This window comes from Spermophilus citellus, assembly GCF_964194105.1.
Source record: "Spermophilus citellus genome assembly, chromosome: 11".
Classification (NCBI taxonomy): domain Eukaryota; kingdom Metazoa; phylum Chordata; class Mammalia; order Rodentia; family Sciuridae; genus Spermophilus; species Spermophilus citellus.
In genome coordinates, this window is record NC_138192.1 from 130756313 (window position 1) to 130778371 (window position 22059).

The window sequence follows — 22059 nt, forward strand, 5'->3', positions numbered from 1 at the left end:
GGTGCTTGGCCGCATGGACCCACCTGGCTTGCTTCATGAGCTGGACCCTGTAAAGGCCCCTGAGAGACGTTAGATGTGGGCTCCTGGCTTCAGTGCGACGTGCGGGTGTCCTCTGTCTTGTCCACAGGAGCTAGTTTTACTCTGACTCTAGGGAGTAGGACTTTCAACGAGGAAACTGAGGCCCACAGAGGTTCTGTACCCACCTGAGGTTACCTGATTGTAGGTGGGACCCCAGAGTAGTATGGCCATGCTGTACTGTCCCTGCAGCCTTGGGTCCCACTCTGCCTCAGGTCCGTCCTCCTCTGTGTCCTCGGAGTCAGTGGGTGGGGCCGAGATCACGGGACTAGCTGGGACTTGGGGGACCCCATTTCCTGGGCAGGTGAAGATGGGGGTTGTCAAGTCCCTGAAGCCCATGCTGAGCCTCCTCCTGCCCAACGATGAGCTGCGGGAGCAGGTCTACGACTACATCCCCCTGCTGCTGGCCGAGTACCAGGGCAGCCTGGAGGCCATCTTCATCACACAGGTGAGGCAGAAGGCCCAGGAGGTTTGGGTCCCCAAGTGTCCAGGGCAGTCATCTGGGTGGAAGGTGAGGACGCACATATTTTGATGTCCTATCAACAGACCCCACATCTGTACCTACAAGGGGCTGAGGAGCTTGGTCCTTGTTGGGTTTGTGGAAAATGAACTCTGTCATTCCAGGTGGAAGGGACCAGCCCTGAAGGGTCTTGGAAGGCCCTAGGGGACCATGGCCTCTGTGTTAATTTAGTAGGACTGCTGCGATTAGGAATCGCAAGGATCTTGGGATCCTTAACTAATTATGTCTGCAAAGACCCTATTTCCAAATAAGGTCACCTTCTGAAGTTCCAGGTGGATGTGCATTTGGGGAGGACACCATTCAACCTGCAGCAGCCTTTGGCCCATCTGAGATGGAGATGCTGCCAGGTTCCAAGTGGAGGCATGGTCTGGGCTGACGGCTACTGTAAAGGGGCCATTCGTCCACAAACAAGGCTGGCACTTAGCTGCAAAAGCAAGAAGCAGAAATGAAAGTGATGGAAATGGGGAACCATCCATAGATCTTTCCAGCAAAAGGAAGATGAACAGGCCTGGGTGATGTGTTCAGAATGTGCTCAGCACGGGCACTTCCCAAGCTTCACTGTGCCTGGGAATCACCTGGGCCTGGTGGGGATTACCAGCGGGTCTGTGTTTCTAATTAGCCCCTGGGGAGGCTGGAGCCACCAGTCAATGGCACACAGAGTAGCAAGCACCTAGTCTGACTCTGAGTTGGTAGAAGGCCACCTGCAACCATTTGTCCATCCATTGCAGGTTTTGAGACAGATTCTGGAAGTGTCAGTTGTCACCAACACCCCCATCCCCCAAATGCAGCTAAACCCCATTTTCACGGAGCTGCATGTGCAGGTGAGTCCGGCAAGCTCAGCTGCGACCTCAGGGTGGGTCTGCAGGAAGCAGCTGCAGGAGGTGGCCTCACCCTGGCTCACTCTTGAGCCTCCTGCATCCTGCGGGGTGCAGGCACGGTCAGGCTGGGCTGCCTGTGTCTCCTGCCCCTGAGATCTCCCCTGTCCTCCCTGCATCCCCGTCCCCAGGTGTGCACCAAGGCCCCAGCCCAGCATCAGTACAGCAGCCAGAACCTGATGGAGATTGTGCACTGCTTCATAGCCCTCGGTGAGCCTCGGCCACAGGGCCCTCACCCCTGCCCGCAGGTCTGCCGGGAGCCTCACGGAGTCCCAGCAAGGCCAGAGGGAATGACAAAAGGGCTTATTCCACTCCACAGCTCGCTCCTACCCCAAGGAGCTGATGAAGTTCTTCTTCAGCCAGATGGAGGTGGGTAAGGAGGCCATCCGCGTGGGGACACTGACCCTGATTCGGGCTGTGGTGAGCGCAGAAGGTGAGCATCAGTGGGCAGGTGGGGTGGCAAAGGGGGGGGTGTTGCGTCTGGGCCACTGCCTCTTCCCCTTAGAGACACTGCTGTGGCCCTAGGGAGCCACGTCTCTTGGTGGCTCCTTATTTTTCTAACTGTGACTCTAACCAGCACTCTGGCCCACCCCAGCCTCTGAGTCTGGATCTCCCTATGGACCTTTAAAGGGGATCCAAAGTCCAGATCTACAGTTTAACCAACCTGTGGGCATGACCACAGTGGCCCATGGATTCCATGCCTACCCTTAACCTCTTTCTAATCCCTGAGCCCCAATTCCAAACCTGGCCTTCGTATCAAAGGTAACAGATCTCCCCACCAATTCCCTACTGACATGGCACCTATGAGTTTGAACAAAGTGCCCTCTTGGACAGCTGTGCCTTGAGGGTACTTAATGGTTGGAAGAACGTGGGCAGCTCCCGCTTGGCCTTGAAGCTGCATGCCTCTGAGCAGTGCAGACTGTGGGCTGGGAAATGCTGAAGGACTCCAGATCCAGCCTCTTTAGGGTTCTAAAGTAGGTAACTAGATGTGAGGCACCTTCACCCACATTAAACCTTCTCTCTTAAATAAATGCAGATTTAAGTAACAATGAGATCCCCTTTACCTAGTTCATGGACAGAGATGCTAAGGATGACGGCTAGAATTGGCCTAGGCATTTCTGTAAAAGGCCACATACCAAAGGTATTTTTAGTTTTGTAGGCCGTATGGACAAGCATCTCTCACCTCTGCCACTGTAGAGCTAAAGCAGTTGTAGACTGCCGAGCTGGCCACGTTCCAACAAAACTTCACTTACAAAAAGATTAGACTGCAGGCTCTGCTTTTCCCATTCCTGGTCTAGGCCAACCAGAAACCAGCTCTCCATACTTCATTGGAAGAGATTTTAACTGATAAAGGACTGTGAATGGTCAATCAAATCAGGGCCAAACCTTGGGCTCAATAATCTAACATTTTGTCAATTATGTGAAAGAAATAATTGCCAAAGGTGATTTGACATGAATGTCCATTAAAACATTGTGCTTAAACCAAAACTTCAGAAACAGCTGCAGTGTTTTTCTGCAGGGAATTTGTGGAATAAATTACAGTGTATCTTCATAATGGGATGCTATCCACCACTAAGAGGTAGAGTGGGTCCCTAGTTTTCCATGGCAAAGCTGCTCTGTCCGTATTAAGCACAGCATCACAGTGTGGGGCAGGACATATGCCATGGTCTCAGGAGCAACCAAGGAGATCTGCTCTGGGCACGCTGTGAAGAGTGGTTGTCTTTTATTTTAATTTCGCAATGAACATGAACAAATTTCACGTTCAGAAGAAATAGAGTTTCCATCTTAGAGGCGAAAACCTGAAACTGTGCCCTTCTCTTACCTGCCACCTTCTACCTGCCCTCGTTTCCTCTTTTCCTACCCAGTGGTGACTAGGTGACTCCAAGCCCTGAACGTCTTGTTGTACTTCCTTTCCAGACGGCTCCAGGACCTTCTCTTCCTTGCCTCACTTAATCTTCCTTCTTTATCTGGTGTCAGTTGTCTGACTCGCACACACACACACAGCCCCATGGTGCGCTGGGCACGGTGTTAACACGTTCCTGCTCACAGTGGCTCTGTGCGGGTCACACTGTTCTCGTTCACACATAGGCACAGAAGGGCTCAGCAGTGCACCTGAGGCCACACAGCTGGATTGTGGTGGAGGCAGGGTTGAAGCCAGGCAGCCTGGCACCAGTCCATAGTCTTCACTGCTGAGTTTGCTGCCCTGTGTGCCCAGAGTGGTGTGCCCGGCTGCAGGGATCCAGGGCAGGGTTCACGCTCTTGTGTGGAGACCTTGCCTTAAGGAGAGGGTACCGGGGTCAAAGGAGGCCTGTAGCCAAGGGGACAAGGTGTGAACTTACGCTGTCTGGGCCTGAAGGGAGGGTGCTGCTGGGGACGGTATGAGGAGATGCTGTGCCCAGGGCGAGCCTGGCTAGAGACATTCTAAGAAAGTGTCTTTGGGATGTTGGAGGGGATTTAAAGGGGAGGTGACAGGGAGAGGCCACCTGTCGTCTCCCTGAGCCACAGACCTCAGACTGGTCTTCCTTTTTCAGACCCCAAAATGAGTCTTAGGACCATCTACTTGGCCATTCGGGTGGTCAAGAACAGCCTCTCTGATGCACGGTCCAAGGTAACAGGGCAGGAGCCTGGGAGAGATGGCACGAGGGGACCCTATCAGGGAACCAGCTCTCTGGGTGGAGGCCTTGATGGGAGCCCCGGCGTCCCACCCAGTCCTGAGTAGGCCCAGAGGAGAGAGTGGCAGAGAGAGCCGGCTCTGCTCAGGAGGCCCTGGTGGTCACTGAGGAGCCTTCAGGGCCGTGTCCTGGCACGGCCACCAGGTTGGAGGAGAGCCCAGCTGAGCTGCACTGGCTCCAGCCACATGGCGGTGTGGCTTTGGGAAGAGAGCCACAGAGGACCCCTGCCCCCAGGAACAAGAGCTGGGACCACAGCCCCACCTCCAGGGCAGCCTCAGCCGCTGGGTGGGGGGGCAGCTCCGGTCCTGCTGTGGGCTGGGAAGGGGTAACTAGGACGGGGGGCAGCACAGAGGTTGTGAGGGAGATAGGCAAGGAGCACGGGTGTCAGGAGAGGAGATCTTCAATCCCTGGAGGCTTCCAGGGGGAAAGTGCTGGCTTTCCTTCTCCTCTGCGTAGCGAGTCTCACTGGAGTAAGCCCAGAGAGCCCAGGATGAAAGACGGGCCTTCCCCCCACCCCCCCAAGACCCCTAAGATGGGCCACCACATGTCAGAGGGTGGGAGTAGGTGTGTCTCAACATGGGCACACCGCAGGGTGGGTCCCCCAGATGGGATGAGGCGTGTTGCCAGAGTGGGCAGGAGCCAGGTGGTTCCTGAAGCCCCTTCCAGCCTTTAGCAGTGCCAGTTTCCAGATGTCTCACCCGACAGGACTGGGTACTAGGTGCTGAGTTCCTGCTCTGGGGCCCTCCCCACACCAGCAAACCGTGGCCTTGTCCCCTCAGGTGAGGATGGCTATTCTCCGCATCATCGGCCAGTTGGCTCTGTCAGGCTACCAGGACCGGATCAAAGGTTGGGGCCTGAAGTACGTGTCTGTGCAGCTGACCCTGTCCACCTACAAGCTGGTGAGTGACCCTGACATGCACACCATGGAGCAGATGGACTTTGGAAATGCCTCCAAAGCACTGAGCATGAATGCTACTTTATGGACCTGTGTTTATGACGCAAGGGCCTAGGGGCACAGTAAGCCCAGAGGTCCAGGTGTGTGCAGGAGACACACAGGCAGGAGACCTGTGCATAGCAGTGAGCATCCAGGAGACCAGTGTCTGGGCATGGATTCCCCAGGAGAGTAAGAAGACCACAGCAAATCTCTGCTAGCCCTCCAGCAGGGGCCCTTCATTCTGTCTTCCAGACAAATCACCGGGACAACTTTTATCAGAGGGACTTGGAGGAGAAGATGGTCCACAAAGTCACCATGGACACTGTGAAGATCATAACCTCTTCTGTCAGTGGCATGACCAATGTGAGTCCACTCCTTGCCCAGCCAGCCGCCATGGTAGAGCCAATGGCTCCTGTCCACACCTGGAAGACTGGAGAGGAATGGGCACGTGGCGGCTCTGCACTCTCACCTCTTCCATGCTCACTGTCTGCAACAGCTAGGGGTTGGGGGGGTCTTTGTCTTCCACTTGCCTGAGCTCTTTCCCTTCAAAATCCAATTCCAGAGCCATGTATTTTGTGGGTGTGTTTGTGTATGTGTGTAAGGAAACAGTCCACGAGCATTTAGCAAGTTCCTGCTGCGTGAAAGACGTGAAGGTACAGGCTAGGAGGACTCCACATGATCACAGGGAACCCAGAGTTATATGAGAAACAACTTTCAATTGCAATGAAATGTGACAGAGCAATAAGATAGGAAAATTTTACTATAAAAGCATCAAGAAGGGGATGTAAATCTGACTGTCACAACCGGCAAGCACAGCTGGATCATCTGCCCAACATGCAACTCCAGGGGATTTGGGGTCAGGAAAGGGACCTAGACAAAGACAGTGTATTGGGTGTAGGTCTGGTTTTAGGCTGGCAGGCAGGGTGTGAGACAGCTCTAGCTGGGTGAATGCCACCGAGACCCTCCTGACAAAGGCCGGGCTGGCAGGAGTCAGTGTAGGCTGAGTCTGTCAGTGGTGTCTGGGGCCAGCTCTGGGGAAGTTGGCTGGAGCCTATGCTGTGCATATAGCCTGCCAGTCTTGGATGGCCATGGGATGCCTCCAGCTGGTGCTGGGTTCCTTTTCCCCTGCCCCACCCCAGGAGTTCTGGGTACGGCTCCTGTGCTACATCATGGAGACAGACTACACAGAGGCCTTGACACCCATCTGCATCAGCCTCACGAACCTGGCTGAGCGCCAGCTCCACAGCAAGGATGCAGAAGCAAGCATGAGTGGCAAGTGCAAACACGGTGAGCAGGAGCCCTGAGCCCGCTGGTGGGACCTGGCTGCTGGGTCTGTTCCTTGTCACCCTTCCCCAAGTCCCCTCAACAAAATTCTCTAGGAAGCGCCCAGAATGCACCTTGCCACATCTGAGGAGGTGCTGGAGTCCTGTGGAACTTCCTCCTGGTAGCACACTCTTCATGTCCCCATGTCCCCAGTCCACACCCCTGACCCAGACCCCACCTTGGGGGCCTCCTGCTCAGGCTCTCTCCAGGTGTGGTCTTTCTGGGTCTCTGCTCTGCTGACCTCTCTGAGTCAGATAGAGGGACTATAGTTGTTCATCCATGTCTTCTGTAAACTGACCCCATGATGGTCCACCCCAGGGTGGACACTGTTAACACCAGACTCTCGGAAAAGCAGTTATGCCCATCTACTATGGATTGCTCTGTCCCCCTCCCTCCCACTTCTAGTGCTGAGGGGGCTGCTCTCACAGGCTTGGGGCTTCACAGGGATGGCTGTGACTAGTGATATTGGTAATTTAGTTAGGCCTTCAGGATCCATAGTCTGCCTAGCTGGCCCCCTGAGGTCTTCCTCATGGCCCTTTTAACTTTGGGACTGGGTCCTCTCCTGGGCTCCAACACCTGCAACTTCTTAGCAGGCCTGGCCCCTCCCTTGTTTATCCAAGTCCCATGAGTTTGCTTTGCATGGGCTCATTGACTCCCAAAGCCTGCAGGGGACAGGACGGGTGGAAGCAGGCTTTCTAATTACTGCTGGCTCAAGGGAATCCAAGGTTCACAATAGGGGACAAAACACTATCATGGCAAGTCTGGTAACCATTGCAACGACCACCCAGGGGTAAGGTCTGATACAGTACCTCCTGCACTCATCACATCAGCATGAGTTTCCCTTGTGCTGAGTCAACTATAATGATGTTCTTTATTGGAAAGTCCCCTGTGCTGACCCAGTTTCTGGATGGAGTCATGCTGGGAAGGCACCTCCCAGGGTCAAGTCCCCCTCGGGCTATGTGGGCATGTCCTGGTATGGGATGAGCAGCCTCAGTTCAAGTTGCATCTCCTTCCTCAGTGGACCTGCCTGCACCTCAGAAGCTGCTGGCCCGTCTCTTGGTGAGTGGCTGACCTGCACATGCCCGGGCCTGGCAAGGCTATGCCCTGTGGTGCCTCTCTCTTGAACTGTTCATTCCCTGAGCCCCAGGAGCAGAGAGCCAGGGTGCAATGAGGGAGCTGGGTGCTTAGCAGGACAGAGTGGCCCAGACCCCTATTGTCTCTGTTGGGGAGAAGTGGCAGGGGCAGTGTGCTCAGATGGCCAACCGAGCTTCCTCTGCCCAGAGCATCTCCAGGACACTATCAATGGCCTGCCTGCCCCTGGGGGTGGGGGTGAGGGGTCTGTCCTGTGGATATAATCCATGCTCCACTGAGGCTTGGGGTGGATGAGGAGGCCAGGCCTGGCCTCTCTTGCCCCACCCCCATCAGCATTCTCTGTAAGGGCCTCTCTGTCCTGGAGATCCTTGGTCTCTGTTTGAAAACCGCCCACCTTCACCCCCACTTACAGTGAGGGCATGAACCCCAAGACGGAGGGAGGTGTCAGGCCCTGCTGCGCTCATGACCCGGTATTTTGCAGGTGCTGATGTCGTCACCCTACAAGGGGGAGGGCCGTGGGATCGCTATGCTGCAACTCCTGAGGACCCTGAGCCACAGCATTGCGCCCACCATGGCCAATGTGTGGGAGCAGGAGATCCCCCTGCTGATCCGGTACCTGGAAGGTGAGGTGCCCACCTCGTGTGTTCACTGGGCACAGATTGCACGGCTTGGGCACCAGGAACCTAGGCTCCAGGGGGACCCACGTGGCCTACTTTGGTCCTGAGAGCTGGCCAAGGAGCAGGAGGTGGGGAGGGAAGTGCTGCTGGCTAAGGGCTCTTGTGGAGGCCTGGGGTGGCACCAGGGTGCTGACCAGGGACGACAGAGGGGCAGCCCGTGCCACCAGCTGTGTGCCCCCACAGAACACACAGAGTTCACCTGGAATCAGAAGGCCTGGGAAGACAAGCTCATTCAGGTAAGGGCGACCAGGCTGCTGAGACCTGGATGGGTGGGAGAGCCAGTGGATGGGAGGGCGTTGGTGGGGTTGGACGGGGAGGAGAGCGGAGGAATGGGAGGGCGCTGGTGGGGTTGGACGGGGAGGAGAGCGGAGGAATGGGCGGGCGCTGGTGGGGTTGGCTTGCGAGGTTTAGGGTCCCCTAAAGGACATGTTCTCCTTCTGTCGGAGGAGACTTGGAAAGCATAAGGTCCCTAGCTATAATCTCTCATCAGGGAGACCCCAGAGAACCCAGCGCCTGGGGATGCATCAGTGTGGCATCTGTCCTGCCAGCCCCCAAAGGCACAGCCATCCCCTACCCACAGACACCAAGCATTAGTGCTGGATTGGGGCTCCATGGACTGTGAGCTAGAGATTTGAGGAAGGATACCCAGAGAGGGCAAGCCATTACTCAAGGTCATACAGCATTCCCAGGGCCCAGCAGGGAGCAGGGCTGGTGTCCATGCATCTTCTTTCTCCCCAGTTTCTGAGACTTTCCCTCAAGACAACTCGGGGGACCAGCTGGAGCCTGCGCCTGAGCAAGGAGCTGAACAACCAGATCGGGAGCTTTGATAGCCCCTCTTTGGAAAAGGTTTGTCCCCACAGCACAGAGCGTTTGGATAGGGAATGGGGAGTGCAGAGGGTCCCCACGTGCGGGAGACCAGCAGGACCCTGGCTGTTTGCAGTTCCTGGGAGAAGGGGCGGTTGGAATAGTCCAGGGAGTCTTAGTTTTTTGTTCTGTTCCATCTGGATCTTTGATTTGTTTATGTTCCAGATTCTGGTTGGTAATCACATAAAAAATGATTTGAAAATCCTTTTTTTGTACAAAACTAAACAATTGTTGAAAGAAATCAGGGAAGGTCTCAATAAGTGGCAAGCACCTGTGTTCACAGACATAGGATTATAAAGATGGTGATTCTCCCCAAATTTATGTACAGATTCAACTCCTTCATAATCTCAGTTAGCTTCCCGCCCCCTCGTACACTGACGATCTAATCCTCAGATTCATATGAAAATGCAAGGGGCCCAGAGTAGCCAACAAAACTTACTTCCTGATTCCAATCTTCCCACCCAGCTGCAGTAAGTAAGACAGGGTGGTCCTCACATAAGGATAGACAGGAAATAGCACTGAGAGTCTAGAAATAAACTCTCAACATTTATGGTGAATAGATTTTTCAATAAGGGTGCCAAGACAATTCAACAGGCAAAGAATAATCTTTTCAACAAACGGTGCTAGGACAATTGGATGTCCACATGTAAAAGAATGGAATTGGACCCCTTCCTTACACCATACACACACATTAGAATGGGTAGTTGGCAAAAATAAGAGCTGAAAGTGTAAAATTCTTAGAAGAAAACTTAGGCATAAGACTTCATGACTTTGGGTTAGGAAAGACCTTCTGAGATAGGACATCAGAAAAGAATAGGTGATAAGAGAAAGAAAAAAAAAATAGAATGAGCATCATAAAAATTAAAATCTCTTGCACTGAAAATAATACCATTGAAAGGATGACCCACAGAATGGAAGAACGTATTTGCAAATCAAACATTTGTACAACGGTTGTAACACACACACACACACACACACAAACACGTGTGCACGCACACACACAGCAACTTATTAATACAAAGACAGGTTAACTAAAAGTGAAAAAGGCATGTAAATAGACTTTTCTTCAAAGATGATGTATATATGGCCAGTAATCACACGAAAAAATGTTCACAGTCACTACTACCATTAGGAAATAGAAATCCTAACCACAAAGAAATGTCACTTAATACCCACTGGGACAAAAGAGAGATGATAATGCGTGTTGTCAAGGGTGGAGAGATGGAACCTTCATATGTTGCTTTGTTTGTTGCTGGGGGGGATATAAAGTGGTGCAACAGCTTTGGAGCATAATTTGGCATTTTGTTAAAATGCTGAATACATAGTTACTATATGATGTAGCAATTCTACTCCTAATTATTCACAGCTAGAAGAAATGAAAACCTATGTCCACATAAAACTTGTACATTAGTTGTTCATTGTATCATTATTCACAATACCCCCAAGGTGACAACAACCTAAATGTCCCTTAGTGGATGAAAAGATAAACGAAAATGGTACATCTATGCAATGGAATAGTATTCAGCCATGAAAAGATAGGAAGTACTAATACATGCCACCTCTAAAGTGAACCATTAAAACAAAGAAGCCAGATGCAAGGGAACACAAAGAACCATGTGTTAAATGATTCTATTTATATAAAATGTTCAGAATAGACACATTTTGAGGTTAAAAAATAGATTCGTGGTTTTCAGGGGCAGGAGGACTTTGGAATGACTGCAAATGGGTATGGAGTTCCTTCTGGGGTGACAAAATGTTCTAAATTTAAGTAGATATGTGAATGTGGTTGCACAACTCTGAATATACCCTTGAATTTGTATGCCTTGGATGGATGAGTTTTATGGCATATGAACTGTATCTCAATTTAGATGTTTTAGAAAATGTTTGTAAGTTACCAACACAAATTCTATTTGTTAAATATGTTCTCCTCCTAATTGAGTGTGTAAAATAACAGCAAAGTGTGCCTTACAGATTTCTTCCACTAGCTGAACACTGTAGCTTTGTAGGCATATGGTTAAGTAGGATGATTTAAAGCCCATTTGAAAAAAGTTGTAGGCGGCATTGAATAAGCAAGTGCATGAAGTTCAACGTGCCACAGTAACTCAGCTAGCCCAAGCAAGTACATATGTGAATAAACAGATTTTTAAGAAGAATTTCAGTGGCTCAGATAACTTGAAAACCCAAATAGATACAACATAATAAGGAACCCCATGGAGACCCTCCCTGTCCTCCCTCTCCTGCTGACATTCCCAGGAAGCAGGGAGTAGATGGTGACAGATGCGTACAGCCAGTCCTTTCCCAAAACTAATGTGCAAAAACCAAAAAAAATCATCTTTCCAATATGCAAATAGAACAGCAAAATAAAGTGAAAAAAGATTCCATTCAAAGACCCAACATGATGGGACACATAAGCAAATAAAATCAGGGGCATATGAGCCAGGCATGGTGGCACACGTCTGTAATCCCAGTGGCTTGGGAGGCTGAGGCAGGAGGATCATGAGTTCAAAGCCAGCCTCAGCAACTTAGTGAGGCCCTAAGCAACTTAGCAAGGCCCTCTCTAAATAAAATATGAAAAGGGCTGGGATGGGATGTGGCTCAGTGGTTAAGCACCTCTGGATTCAATCCTGTGTACAAAAAAAAAAAAAAAAAAAAGGGAACTTGTGACATAGGTGCAACCAGTGTGACGAACAGTGGTGAGACAGGAAGTGAGGAAGACCTGAGCCAGCGACAGGCTCCTGTAGCTCCTGTGCTCGGGCAGCAGCCTCAGGGTGCAGAGGGGTCCACCTTGGTTCCCACTGAGCAACGGTGTCACTTACTCCCAGTCAGAGTCCTTCAGGGGGCGTTGGTGGCAATGTGACGACTTTATGGGATGTGACAAGAATATTTCCCAGGTCACCTGAGTGAAGAAATGAAAGAAAGTCCTGAGAATGTGTGGAAAGCGAGTTGAGGAAGGGTTTCTTCTCCCCGAACACAGCAAAGACCTCAGTGCACAAGAGAGCCAGGGGACAGCACAGCTTTCTCAGAAGAGCATTTAGAGTTGCAGATGACATCCCGACTTTATTGATTGACTTGTTTTTATGTGGTGCTGAGGACTGAACCCAGCGCCGCGCCCGGGTCAGGCGAGCACTATCCACTGAGCCCAGCCCAGCCCAGCCCCAACCTCAGCTTTAACGTGGAATCCGCCTGCACATGCGTGAAAAGGAAAGCAGGGGAGGTGAGGGAAGGGGTGGATGTCCCCGTCATCAAACTGCCGTGTGAGGAACCAAAATCCCACGGAGGAGGTCGTGGGGAGATGGGGCGTTAGGGACGAGACCACTGAAAGGGGTCTAGCTGAGGCTTTCTTCTTTAAAAAAAAATGGTGGGTTCTTTTCAGATGTACGTGGCAGAAGAATGTGTTTGGACATATCACACATTTCGTGGAGTATAACCTCCCATTCTATGGTCGTACCTGACGTGGAGTTACACCTGTCATGGATTCACATAGACACAGGAGAGTTGTGTCTGACTCATTCTACTGTCTTTCCCTTCCCAGTCCCCATTCCTTCCCCCCATTCTTCCCTGTGCAATCAGATGAACCTCCACTCCCCCCTCCACCTATTACGAATCAGCATCTGCATATCAGAAGGAACATTTGGCCTTTGGATCTTTGTGCATTGGTTTCTTTGACTTAGCATGGTAGTCTCCAGTTCCATTCTTTTACTGGCCAATGATATAATTATGTTTTTCTTTATGGCTGAGTAATATTTCATTGTGTGTATGGGCCACATTTTCTTTATCCATTCATCTGTTGAAGGGCACCTAGGTTGGTTCCATAGCTTAGCTATTGCAAATTGACCTGCTATAAACATTGTTGTGGCTATAGTGTAGTATAGTATGTCATTATAGTATGCTGATTTTAGGTCCTTTGGGTATAGACCAAGGAGTGGGATAACTGGGTTAAATAGTGGTTCTATTCCATGTTTTCTGAGGAATCTCCATACTGCTTTCCATAGTGGTTGCACCAAATTGCAGTCCCACCAGCAATGGATGAGTGTGCCTTTTTCCCCACATCTTCACCAACATTTATTGTTATTTGTATTCTTGTTAATTGCCATTCTGATTAGAATGAGATGAAATCGAAGAGTAGTTTTAATTTGCAGTTATCTAATTGCTATTCATGTTGAACATTTTTTTTTCATATATTTGTAGGTCGATTGTATTTCTTCTTCTGTGAAGTGTCTGTTCAGTTCCTTTGGCCATTTATTAATCGGGTTATTTGGTTTTCTGGTGTTAAGTTATTTGAGTTCTTTATATATCCTGGAGATTAGTGCTCTGAGATGCAGGTGCCAAATATTTTCTCCCATTGTGTAGAGTCTCTCTTCGCATTATTGATTGTTTCCTTTGCTGTGAAGAAGCTTTTTAGTTTGATACCATCCCATTTTTGATTCTTGATCTTACTTTTGTGCTTTAGCAGTCTTGTTGAGGAATTTGGTCCTAAGCTGACATGATGGAGGTTTGGGACTACTTTTCTTCCAGTAGGCACAGGTCTCTGGTCTAGCCTAGGTCCTTGATTCACTTTGAGTTGATTTTTGTGCAGGATAAGAGGTAAGGGTCTAATTTCATTTTGTTACATATGGATTTCCAGTTTTTCTAGCAGCATTTGTTGAAGAGGCTGTCTTTTCTCCAATGTATGTTTATGGTGCCTTTGTCTGCGATTATGCATTTATGTGGGTTTGTCTCTGTGCCTTCTATTCTGTACCATTGGTCTTCATGTCTGTTTTGGTGTCAGTAACATGCTCTTTCTGTAACTATTGCTCTGTAGTATAGTGTAAGATCTGGGGTTGTGATGCCTCCTGCTTTACTTTTCTTGCTGAGGATCGCTTTGGCTATTCTGGGCCTCTTGTTTTTCCAAATGAATTTCATGACTGCTTTTTCTATTTCTATGAAGAATATCCTAGATCATTAATGGGAATTGAATTAAATCTGTATAAAGATTTAATTTAATTTAATTGCATTAAATCTGTACGGTCATTTTGACAATATTAATTCTTCCTATCCAAGAACACTGGCAATCTTTCCATCTTTTAAGGTCTTCTTTACTTTCTTTCTTTAGTGTTCTGTAGTTTTCATCATAGAAGACTTTCACTTCTTTTGTTAGATTGATTTTCAAGTATGTTTTTTTTTTGAGGCTATTGTGAATGGAATTATTTTCCTAATTTCTCTTTAAGTTGATTCACCACTGATGTTTAGGAATGCATTTGATTCATGAGTGTTAATTTTATATCCTCCTACTTTGCTTAATTCATTTCTATAAGTTTTCTAGTGCAGTTTTTGGGTCTTCTAAATATAAATCATGTCAGCAAAAAGGAAGAGTTCTTCTTTTCCAATTCATATCTCTTTAATAGAGTTTCCAGAACTATGTTGAATAGAAGTGGTTGAAGAGGGCAGCCCTGTCTTGTTCCAGTTTTTGGAGGGAATGCTTTCAGTTTTTCTCCATTTAGAAAGATGTTGGCCTTGGGTTTAGCATAGATAGCTTTTACATGTTGAAGTATGTTCCTATCATCTCTAGTTTTTCTAGTGTTTTGAACATGAATGGATGCTACATTTCGTCAAATGCTTTTTCTGCATCTATTGAGATAACCATGTGATTCTTGTCCTTAAGTCTATTGACGTGATGAATTACCTTTATTAATTTCCATATATTGAACCAATCTTGCATCCCTGGGATGAATCCCACTTGATCATGGTGCACCAACTTTTAAGTATGTTTTTTTGTAAGTGATTTGCCAGTATTAAGAATTTTTGCATCTATGTTCATCAAGGATACTGGTCTGAATTTTTCTTTCTTTGATTTATCTTTGTCTGGTTTTAGTATCAGGGTGATACTAGTCTCATAGAATGAGTTCGAAAGGGTTCCCTCCTTTTCTGTTTCATGGAATAATTTGAGGAGGATTGGTGTTAGTTTTCCCTTGAAGGTCTGGTAGAACTCAGCTGAGATTCACCTGATCCTGGGCTTTTCTTTCCTTGTAGGCGTTTGATGGCATCATTGCTTGAAATTTCATGGCTTGAAATTGATCTATTTAAATTTTCTGTGTCCTCCTGATTCAATTTGGGTAGGGCATATGTTTCTAGAAATTTGTCAATGTCTTCAAGATTTTTGGTTTTATTAGAATATAAATTTTCAAAATAGTTTCAGATTATTGTCTGTAATTTAGTTATGTCTGTTGTGATATTTCCTTTTTTATTGTGAATTTTAGTGATTTGAATTTTTCTCTTTCTCTTCATTAGCTTGGCTAAGGGTTTATCAACTATATTTTATTTTTTCAAAGAACCAATTTTTGTTTTGTCAATTTTTTGATTGTTTCTTTTGTTTCGATTTCATTGATTTCAGCTCTGGTTTTAATTATTTCCTGTCTTCTACTGCCCTTATTAATTTGTTCTTATTTTTCTAGGGCTTTAAGATATAATGTTAGGTTATTTATTTGTTGACTTTCTAGTCTTTTAATGAATGATCTCAATACAGTGGACTTTCCTCTTAGCACTGCCTTCATAGTATCCCAGAGATTTTAATATGTTTTATCGCTGTTCTCGTTTATCTCTATATTTTTAAATTTCATGCTTGATTTCTCCTGCTATCCATTAAATAACATGCAATTTAGTTTCCAGGTGTTGGAATAGTTTCTATTTTTTATTAGTGATTTCTAATTTCATTCCATTATGATCTGATAGGATGCAAGCTGTTATCTCTGTTTCTTTCTTTCTTTTTTTTTTTCTTTTTCTTTTTTTTTTTTTTTTTTTTTTGCTGATAGTTGCATTGTGGCCTAAGATATGGTCTATTTTGTCATGTTCCTCATGACAAAAACACTCAGGGTCACTCCAGGTGAACTGGGTTGCACGAAATAATCACACAAGAGACAAAGATACTTTGTTCTTTGGGGTCCTGTGACAGCGTGTCTGACCTTAAGGGTCCACAGAAAGAGAAAGAGAGTGAGCATGTGCTGAACCCTTTTATTGAGGAGAAACCATTCAAATAAGGCAAGGGGTCAGGTTTCAGGGGGTTGAATTTAGCTTCGTGTAGTCTGCTGTCAGCAGGTTGACTGACATCTAGAAAGGCCACATCCAAAGGCAGAGCAAGAGAAGGGGACACACAAAGGGCGTTTCCATGGAACATTCTATCCCAAACAGGGAAAAGGGGTAAGATTACAAAGGAACAGGTGAGTGTGGCTCAATCCATAGGTGACCCGCCTACATCTGAAAACACGCCCTCAAACTTCCTGGACCAGGGCAATGTCCAGGTCACTGCGAGATGTAGTGACCGTCAGAGCCTCTCTGCTCCAGGACGGAAAGAGCAAATCGTTCAGAGTGGCTCCCCACACTATTTTAGAGAAGAATCGTGTGCTACTATGAAGGAAGTGTTTTCAGTCATTGATGGATGAAATATTTTATATATGTCTGTTTAGTTTAAATTATTAATTGAATGATTTAGTTCTATAGCTTCTTTATTTAGTTTTTGTGTGGAGGATATATCCAGTGGTGAGAGAGATGTTAAAGTTACTCACTATTTTTGAGTTGTGGTCTATCTAATTCTTAAAATTGAGAAGGGTTTGTTTTATATATACATACACACACACACACACACACACACACACACTCCGTTGTTTGGGGCATAAATATTTGTGCTTGTTATGTCTTATTTATGTATAATCCCCTTAAGCAGTATAATGTCCTCCTTTGTCTCTTCTGATTAACTTTGGCTTGAAGTCCACCTTATCTGATATGAGGACTGACACCCCTGCTTGTTTATGAGCTCCATGTGAATGGAATGTTGTCCCCATCCTTTTACCTTTAGTCTGTGGATGTCTTTGCTTATGAGGTGAGTCTCTTGGAAACAGCATATTGTTGGGTCTAGTTTTTTAACCCAATCTGCCAGTCTGTCTTTTCATTGAAAAGTTTAGTCTATTTACATTCAATGTTATTATTGAGATATGGTTTTTATTCCCTATCATTTTGATTGATCTCTGGTTTTTAATTTGAATTAGTTTTTCTTTGATTGACTATTCTTATATTCTTCTAGTATAGTTCCTCCCTTTGCTGTTTTTCACTTTCATGTTTCATTTCTTCTTCATGAAATATCTTATTGAGTATATTTTGTAGTACAGGCTTTCTAGTTGTGAATTCTTTTAACTTTTATTTATCATGGAAGGTTTTTTTATCTCATCATCAATTCTGAAGGTTAATTTTGCTGGGTACAGCATTCTTGGCTAGCATCCATTTTCTTTTTTTTTATTTTATTTTTTTTATTGGTTGTTCACAACATTACAAAGCTCTTGACATATCATATTTCATACATTAGATTGAAGTGGGTTATGAACCCCCAATTTTACCCCAAATGCACATTGCAGAATCACGTCGGTTACACACCCACAATGTTACATAATGCCCTATTAGTAATTGTTGTATTCTGCTACCTTTCCTATCCCCTACTATCCCCCCTCCCCTCCCCTCCCATCTTCTCTCTCTACCCCATCTACTGTAATTCATTTCTCTCCTTGTTAATTTTCCCATTCCCCTCACAACCTCTTATATGTAATTTTGCATAGCAATGAGGGTCTCCCTTCATTTCCATGCAATTTCCCTTTTCTCTCCCTTTCCCTCCCATCTCATGTCTCTGTTTAATGTTAATCTTTTCTTCCTACTCTTCCTCCCTGCTCTGTTCATAGTTGCTCTCATTATATCAAAGAAGACATTTGGTATTTGTTTTTTAGAGATTGGCTAGCTTCACTAAGCATAATCTGCTCTAGTGCCATCCATTTCCCTGAAAATTCTATGATTTTGTCATTTTTTGCCTGCTACAGGGATACTGCCACATCGATGTTCATAGCAGCACAATTCACAATAGCTAGACTGTGGAACCAACCCAGATGCCCTTCAATAGATGAATGGATAAAAAAAATGTGGCATCTATACACAATGGAGTACTATGCAGCATCCATTTTCTTATCATTCCATGACCTCCTAGCTTTGAGGGTCTGTGTGGAGAGATCACCTGACATCCAGATTGGTTCCCCTCTAAATGTGACCCATCATTTTTCTCTGGAAGCCTTTAAAATTCTAACCTTGTAATGTATGTTAGAAATTTTCATAATAATATGCCTTGCTGTGGGTCTGTTGTAATTTGATGTGGTGTCCTGTAAGCCTCCTATATCTGATTTTCTACTTCATTCTTTAGGTTTGGGAAATTTTCTGATATTATTTCATTGAAAAGTTTGTGCATTTCTTTGGTTTGTGTCTTTGAGCCTTCATCTGTCCCAATAAACCTTGAATTTGGTCTTTTCAGGTTATCCCTATTTCTTGGAAGTTCTGATCATGGTCTCTTAATATCTTTTCTCCATGGTCAATTTTGATTATATATTTTGTCCTCCTTCATTGCCTAGAACTCTTATCTTCCAAATGATGTAATCTGTTGTTGATGCTTTGGAATGATTTTTTAAATTTGGTTTATTGATTCATTCATTTCAAGGATTTCTGCTTGATATTTTAACAGAATCTCTATCTCCTCGTTGAAGTGATCTTTCACTCTTTTATTTTCTCTCTGATTTCATTCCTTACAGCATTCTTTACCTTGCAGATCAGTTTTCCTATGTACATTCTAAACTTCTTCTCTGATATTTCTTCTACTATTCTGTTACTGGAGTAACTTGGTTTGTTTGGGGTGATTTGTTCCCTTGCTTTTTCATAATGTTTATGTGTCTGCGTCTGAGGTAGTAGAGTTTCTATCCTGGGGACTTATAGCATCCCTGAAGGTTTCTAGTACCTCACCATGTAGGGGGAGACAAATAATAACAACAACCAGTGCAAACAATATACAGCATGAAACAAAGTAGTTCCTTCTATCACATCTACAATATTAATTGTCCCAATAAACAGAAATGATGTGATTAGTTATTGCCTACTATAAAAAAATAAGTTTGCCAAAGGGTTTACAATGGTGAACAGGGAGAATGGTGAATAGTGAACAGGGAGAGAATAGAAGTGATATAGGATGTGATAATTATAAGGGAGGAGGAGGAAGATAGAAATAAAAAATTAAAGGAAGAGTGAAAAAGAGAACAATAGAGATTGGCTGTTAGCAGAAGAAAAGAGAGAATTGGGGAAACAGTTAAGAGAGAAAATATATATAGTAAAACTTTTAAAAGTTAAAAATAAAAATAAAAGAATACAAAACAAAAATTAAATACAGTAATCAAACATGCTAGGCCTCAAAAACTGATCCATGAAAACAAACTGGCTTGAAAAATGTTGAAATGAGAAAAAAACAAATATGAGTGTTGTATAAATGACCATGAACCATTAAGGTCACAGTTAAATACAGAAAAGAAAAAAATCTTGATGGAGAGTTAAAGAATTCTTCCTGTTGGAGTTCACAAGACTCCCAGCTTCTCAGCAGTGTTAGGGGGGTCTTCTGGAGGGTGTTGCTCCGCCCTCTGGGTTGCTGGAGTGGGAGAGGTAATCCCATAGGCAGAATTCCTGGAGGCAGGGTTTAGGCTCAGGCTGGCTCTAGGTGCTTTGCTGAATACCAGTTGGTCCAGAGATTTCAAATCAGCTCCCCTCCAGGGTCCAGCCATTGCCAGTCCACATTGGAAGTCTGCACCCCAGGATCTACCCTGCGTTCCATTTCTGCGGTGGAGGAGCCCATCCTTAGTCCACTAGGTCACCTCTGGACCCCATGTTTCCTGGTCTTGATTCAGTCTCCAAACTCAATCTCTCCTGCCCTTCTCTTTTGAGTTCCCGGCCAAGTGCATCTCCCCCAGCCGATCCTGCAAGCAGCCAGGTTGGAGGTGGAGGGATAGAGCCGAGTGGGTTTTCACGTCCAGTACCCCCTGTGTAAACCTCTCTCCATGTTTGATTTCCTCCTGGTCACTTAGGCACACTGTGTCGTGCAGTGTGGGTTTTCCAGGTCTGCATTTCAGGCCAAACTCGGGTTTGCCAGAAAACAGCTTCCCAGGTGTCGGCCCTGATGCTGCAGCTGCAACACGGTTTCTTCCTCAGTCTCCGCACACTGCTGGGAGAGATGGGGGCTTCTTTCCTGCACAAGGATGTTGTGCACCGTGCCTGTTGGTTTAGTCGGGTGGTGTCTTTGATCTCTAAATTCACCATACCCAGACATGCTTTGGGCCGCCTAAAAATTCCCTCATCCCTCCACTTGGCTCGCAGAGGGACTGCTCAGGCTGGTGCCTCCGACTGTGCAGTGGCTGTGGCCTGGGCTTTCTTCCTCATTTTATTATAGCCAACCTCCTGAGTCCCCGATCTGCTTTGAATGTCCAGCTCAAATTCCGGACAGGTCTCCCGTGTATCCTGTTGTTGCTTTGCTCACCCACCCAGAAGCTGCCCAACTGCTTTCTTGGTTTCACTCTGCTGAGCAGCCAGGAAAGTGACCTCCTGTATTCTACCATCTTGAAAACCCTGACCTGAGTTGAGGCTTTCGATAAGCCAGTGTTGGAACATGAGCCTCAGAATGGGACCGCTTGGTTTTAAACCCCGGTTCCACTTCCTGTGTGTTTTTCTCACCTCTGAATTCAACAGTATTTACCGTATCAAGTTACTCTGAGGATTATGTGATTCTTCTTATGTTTCCAAGTATAAAAGTAAAATTCTTACAAATAATAATAAAGTAACCCACTAGAAAAATTGGGGAAAGAATATAGCCAGAAATTAAAAGGGGTAATATGTCTCAGGAGGAGAATATGGAAAGATGGCCCACGTGACTAGTAATCAGAGAAGCAGGTCGACCTGAGGATGCTCCAGGCTCACTGAGCATCCCTGGGTCAGGGAGTGGGTGGAGAGACCGGTGGGCCCCACTTACCAGGGAGAGGATTTGGCTTAGGCTGCTGAGATGTACACCACGCCTGCCTGTACACAACCAGACCTCCAGAAAAAACTGAATATTTATTTTAAAGAATATAGGAGTCACGTAGCTATATGTACAGTATAAGATGATAATAATTAATAATAATGATAAAAATCTGGAGGGATGTGTAGGAAGCCCTCCACAATAGCACCACCTGGAGGGGGAACGGGCAGTCTGAGCTCCCTCCCTCCCTCCCTCCCTCCCACTCTCCAGGGCTTTCTGTACCGGGCCTTGGGCTTCACCTTGGCCATGGGGCTGGAGGCTGACAAGGTGGAGCTGCTGCTGCTGGAGCTGCTGTACAAGACCGACTACAGCAACGACTTTGATCAGGAGGTGAGGGTGTCCATAGCCCCTCAAACCCCCAGGCCCCTTTGGATCCCGGGGGGACGTGTGTTCATTCACGTGGACATGCATGTGTGTGCACGTGTCCTCGCACCCCTGCTCTCCCCCTGCCCCAGGCCCTCACCCTGCCTGGCGGGGTCTCCCCACAGGGCGTGGTTCTATGCTTTGGCCTGTGTGCCCGGGGCCAGGCGAGGACCGTGCTCAACGTGCTCCAAGACTTCGAGGACAGGATCCAGGAGTCGGAGCAGTCCTGGCAGATCAGTGCCTGGCGGGTGAGGCTCCCCGCTCCACTCTGGCCTCCGGGCCTCTGAGCACAGCACAGCTGGTGTGCCGCGTTCCCCTGTGTCTCCCATTGCTTCGACGACTGAGAACATGTGAGGAGCACAGGGAGGGCCTTTGCAGGAGCCTGATATCGTCAAACAGTCGTCCCTGAACACTGGGTCCCTCAGTCCAGGTGGAAGCCTCCTGCGTGCAGGACCACCCATCGGCTGTGAGGGAGGGAGGTTGATGGGGACACCACCAACCAGAGGCCACTTGTGCACTCCTTCACACCTTCATCAAGGTCAAGGCTCCTACCAAAGATGCTGGGTTGGCGCTACCCACGTGCTAAGTGGACCACGTATGCTGGAGGGGCCGTGTGTTGGAACAGGAGCCTCAGAATGGGACCGCTTGGTTTTAAACCCTGGTTCCACTTTTTGTGTGTTTTTCTCACCTCTGAATACAACAGCATTTACCTTATCAAGTCCCACTGTTTAGAGCAGAGGACATGGAAGTTTGTCCACACGCACAAACTTGGAC

The 22059-nt window shown here is 47.0% G+C and overlaps 1 protein-coding gene across 1 annotated transcript in view; it reads left to right on the forward strand.

The window, feature by feature from the left end:
* The window catches only part of MROH2A (maestro heat like repeat family member 2A), a gene marked incomplete at its 5' end in the record, with an annotated part of 60582 nt that overhangs the window by 15686 nt on the left and 22837 nt on the right, over positions 1 to 22059 (forward strand). The window contains 14 exon segments of the mRNA XM_081261760.1: positions 380 to 523; positions 1324 to 1416; positions 1602 to 1680; positions 1790 to 1903; positions 4002 to 4078; positions 4922 to 5041; positions 5329 to 5439; positions 6216 to 6363; positions 7418 to 7458; positions 7973 to 8114; positions 8352 to 8404; positions 8907 to 9014; positions 21133 to 21252; positions 21411 to 21533. Coding sequence (XP_081117886.1) covers positions 380 to 523; positions 1324 to 1416; positions 1602 to 1680; positions 1790 to 1903; positions 4002 to 4078; positions 4922 to 5041; positions 5329 to 5439; positions 6216 to 6363; positions 7418 to 7458; positions 7973 to 8114; positions 8352 to 8404; positions 8907 to 9014; positions 21133 to 21252; positions 21411 to 21533 — 1473 coding nt within the window.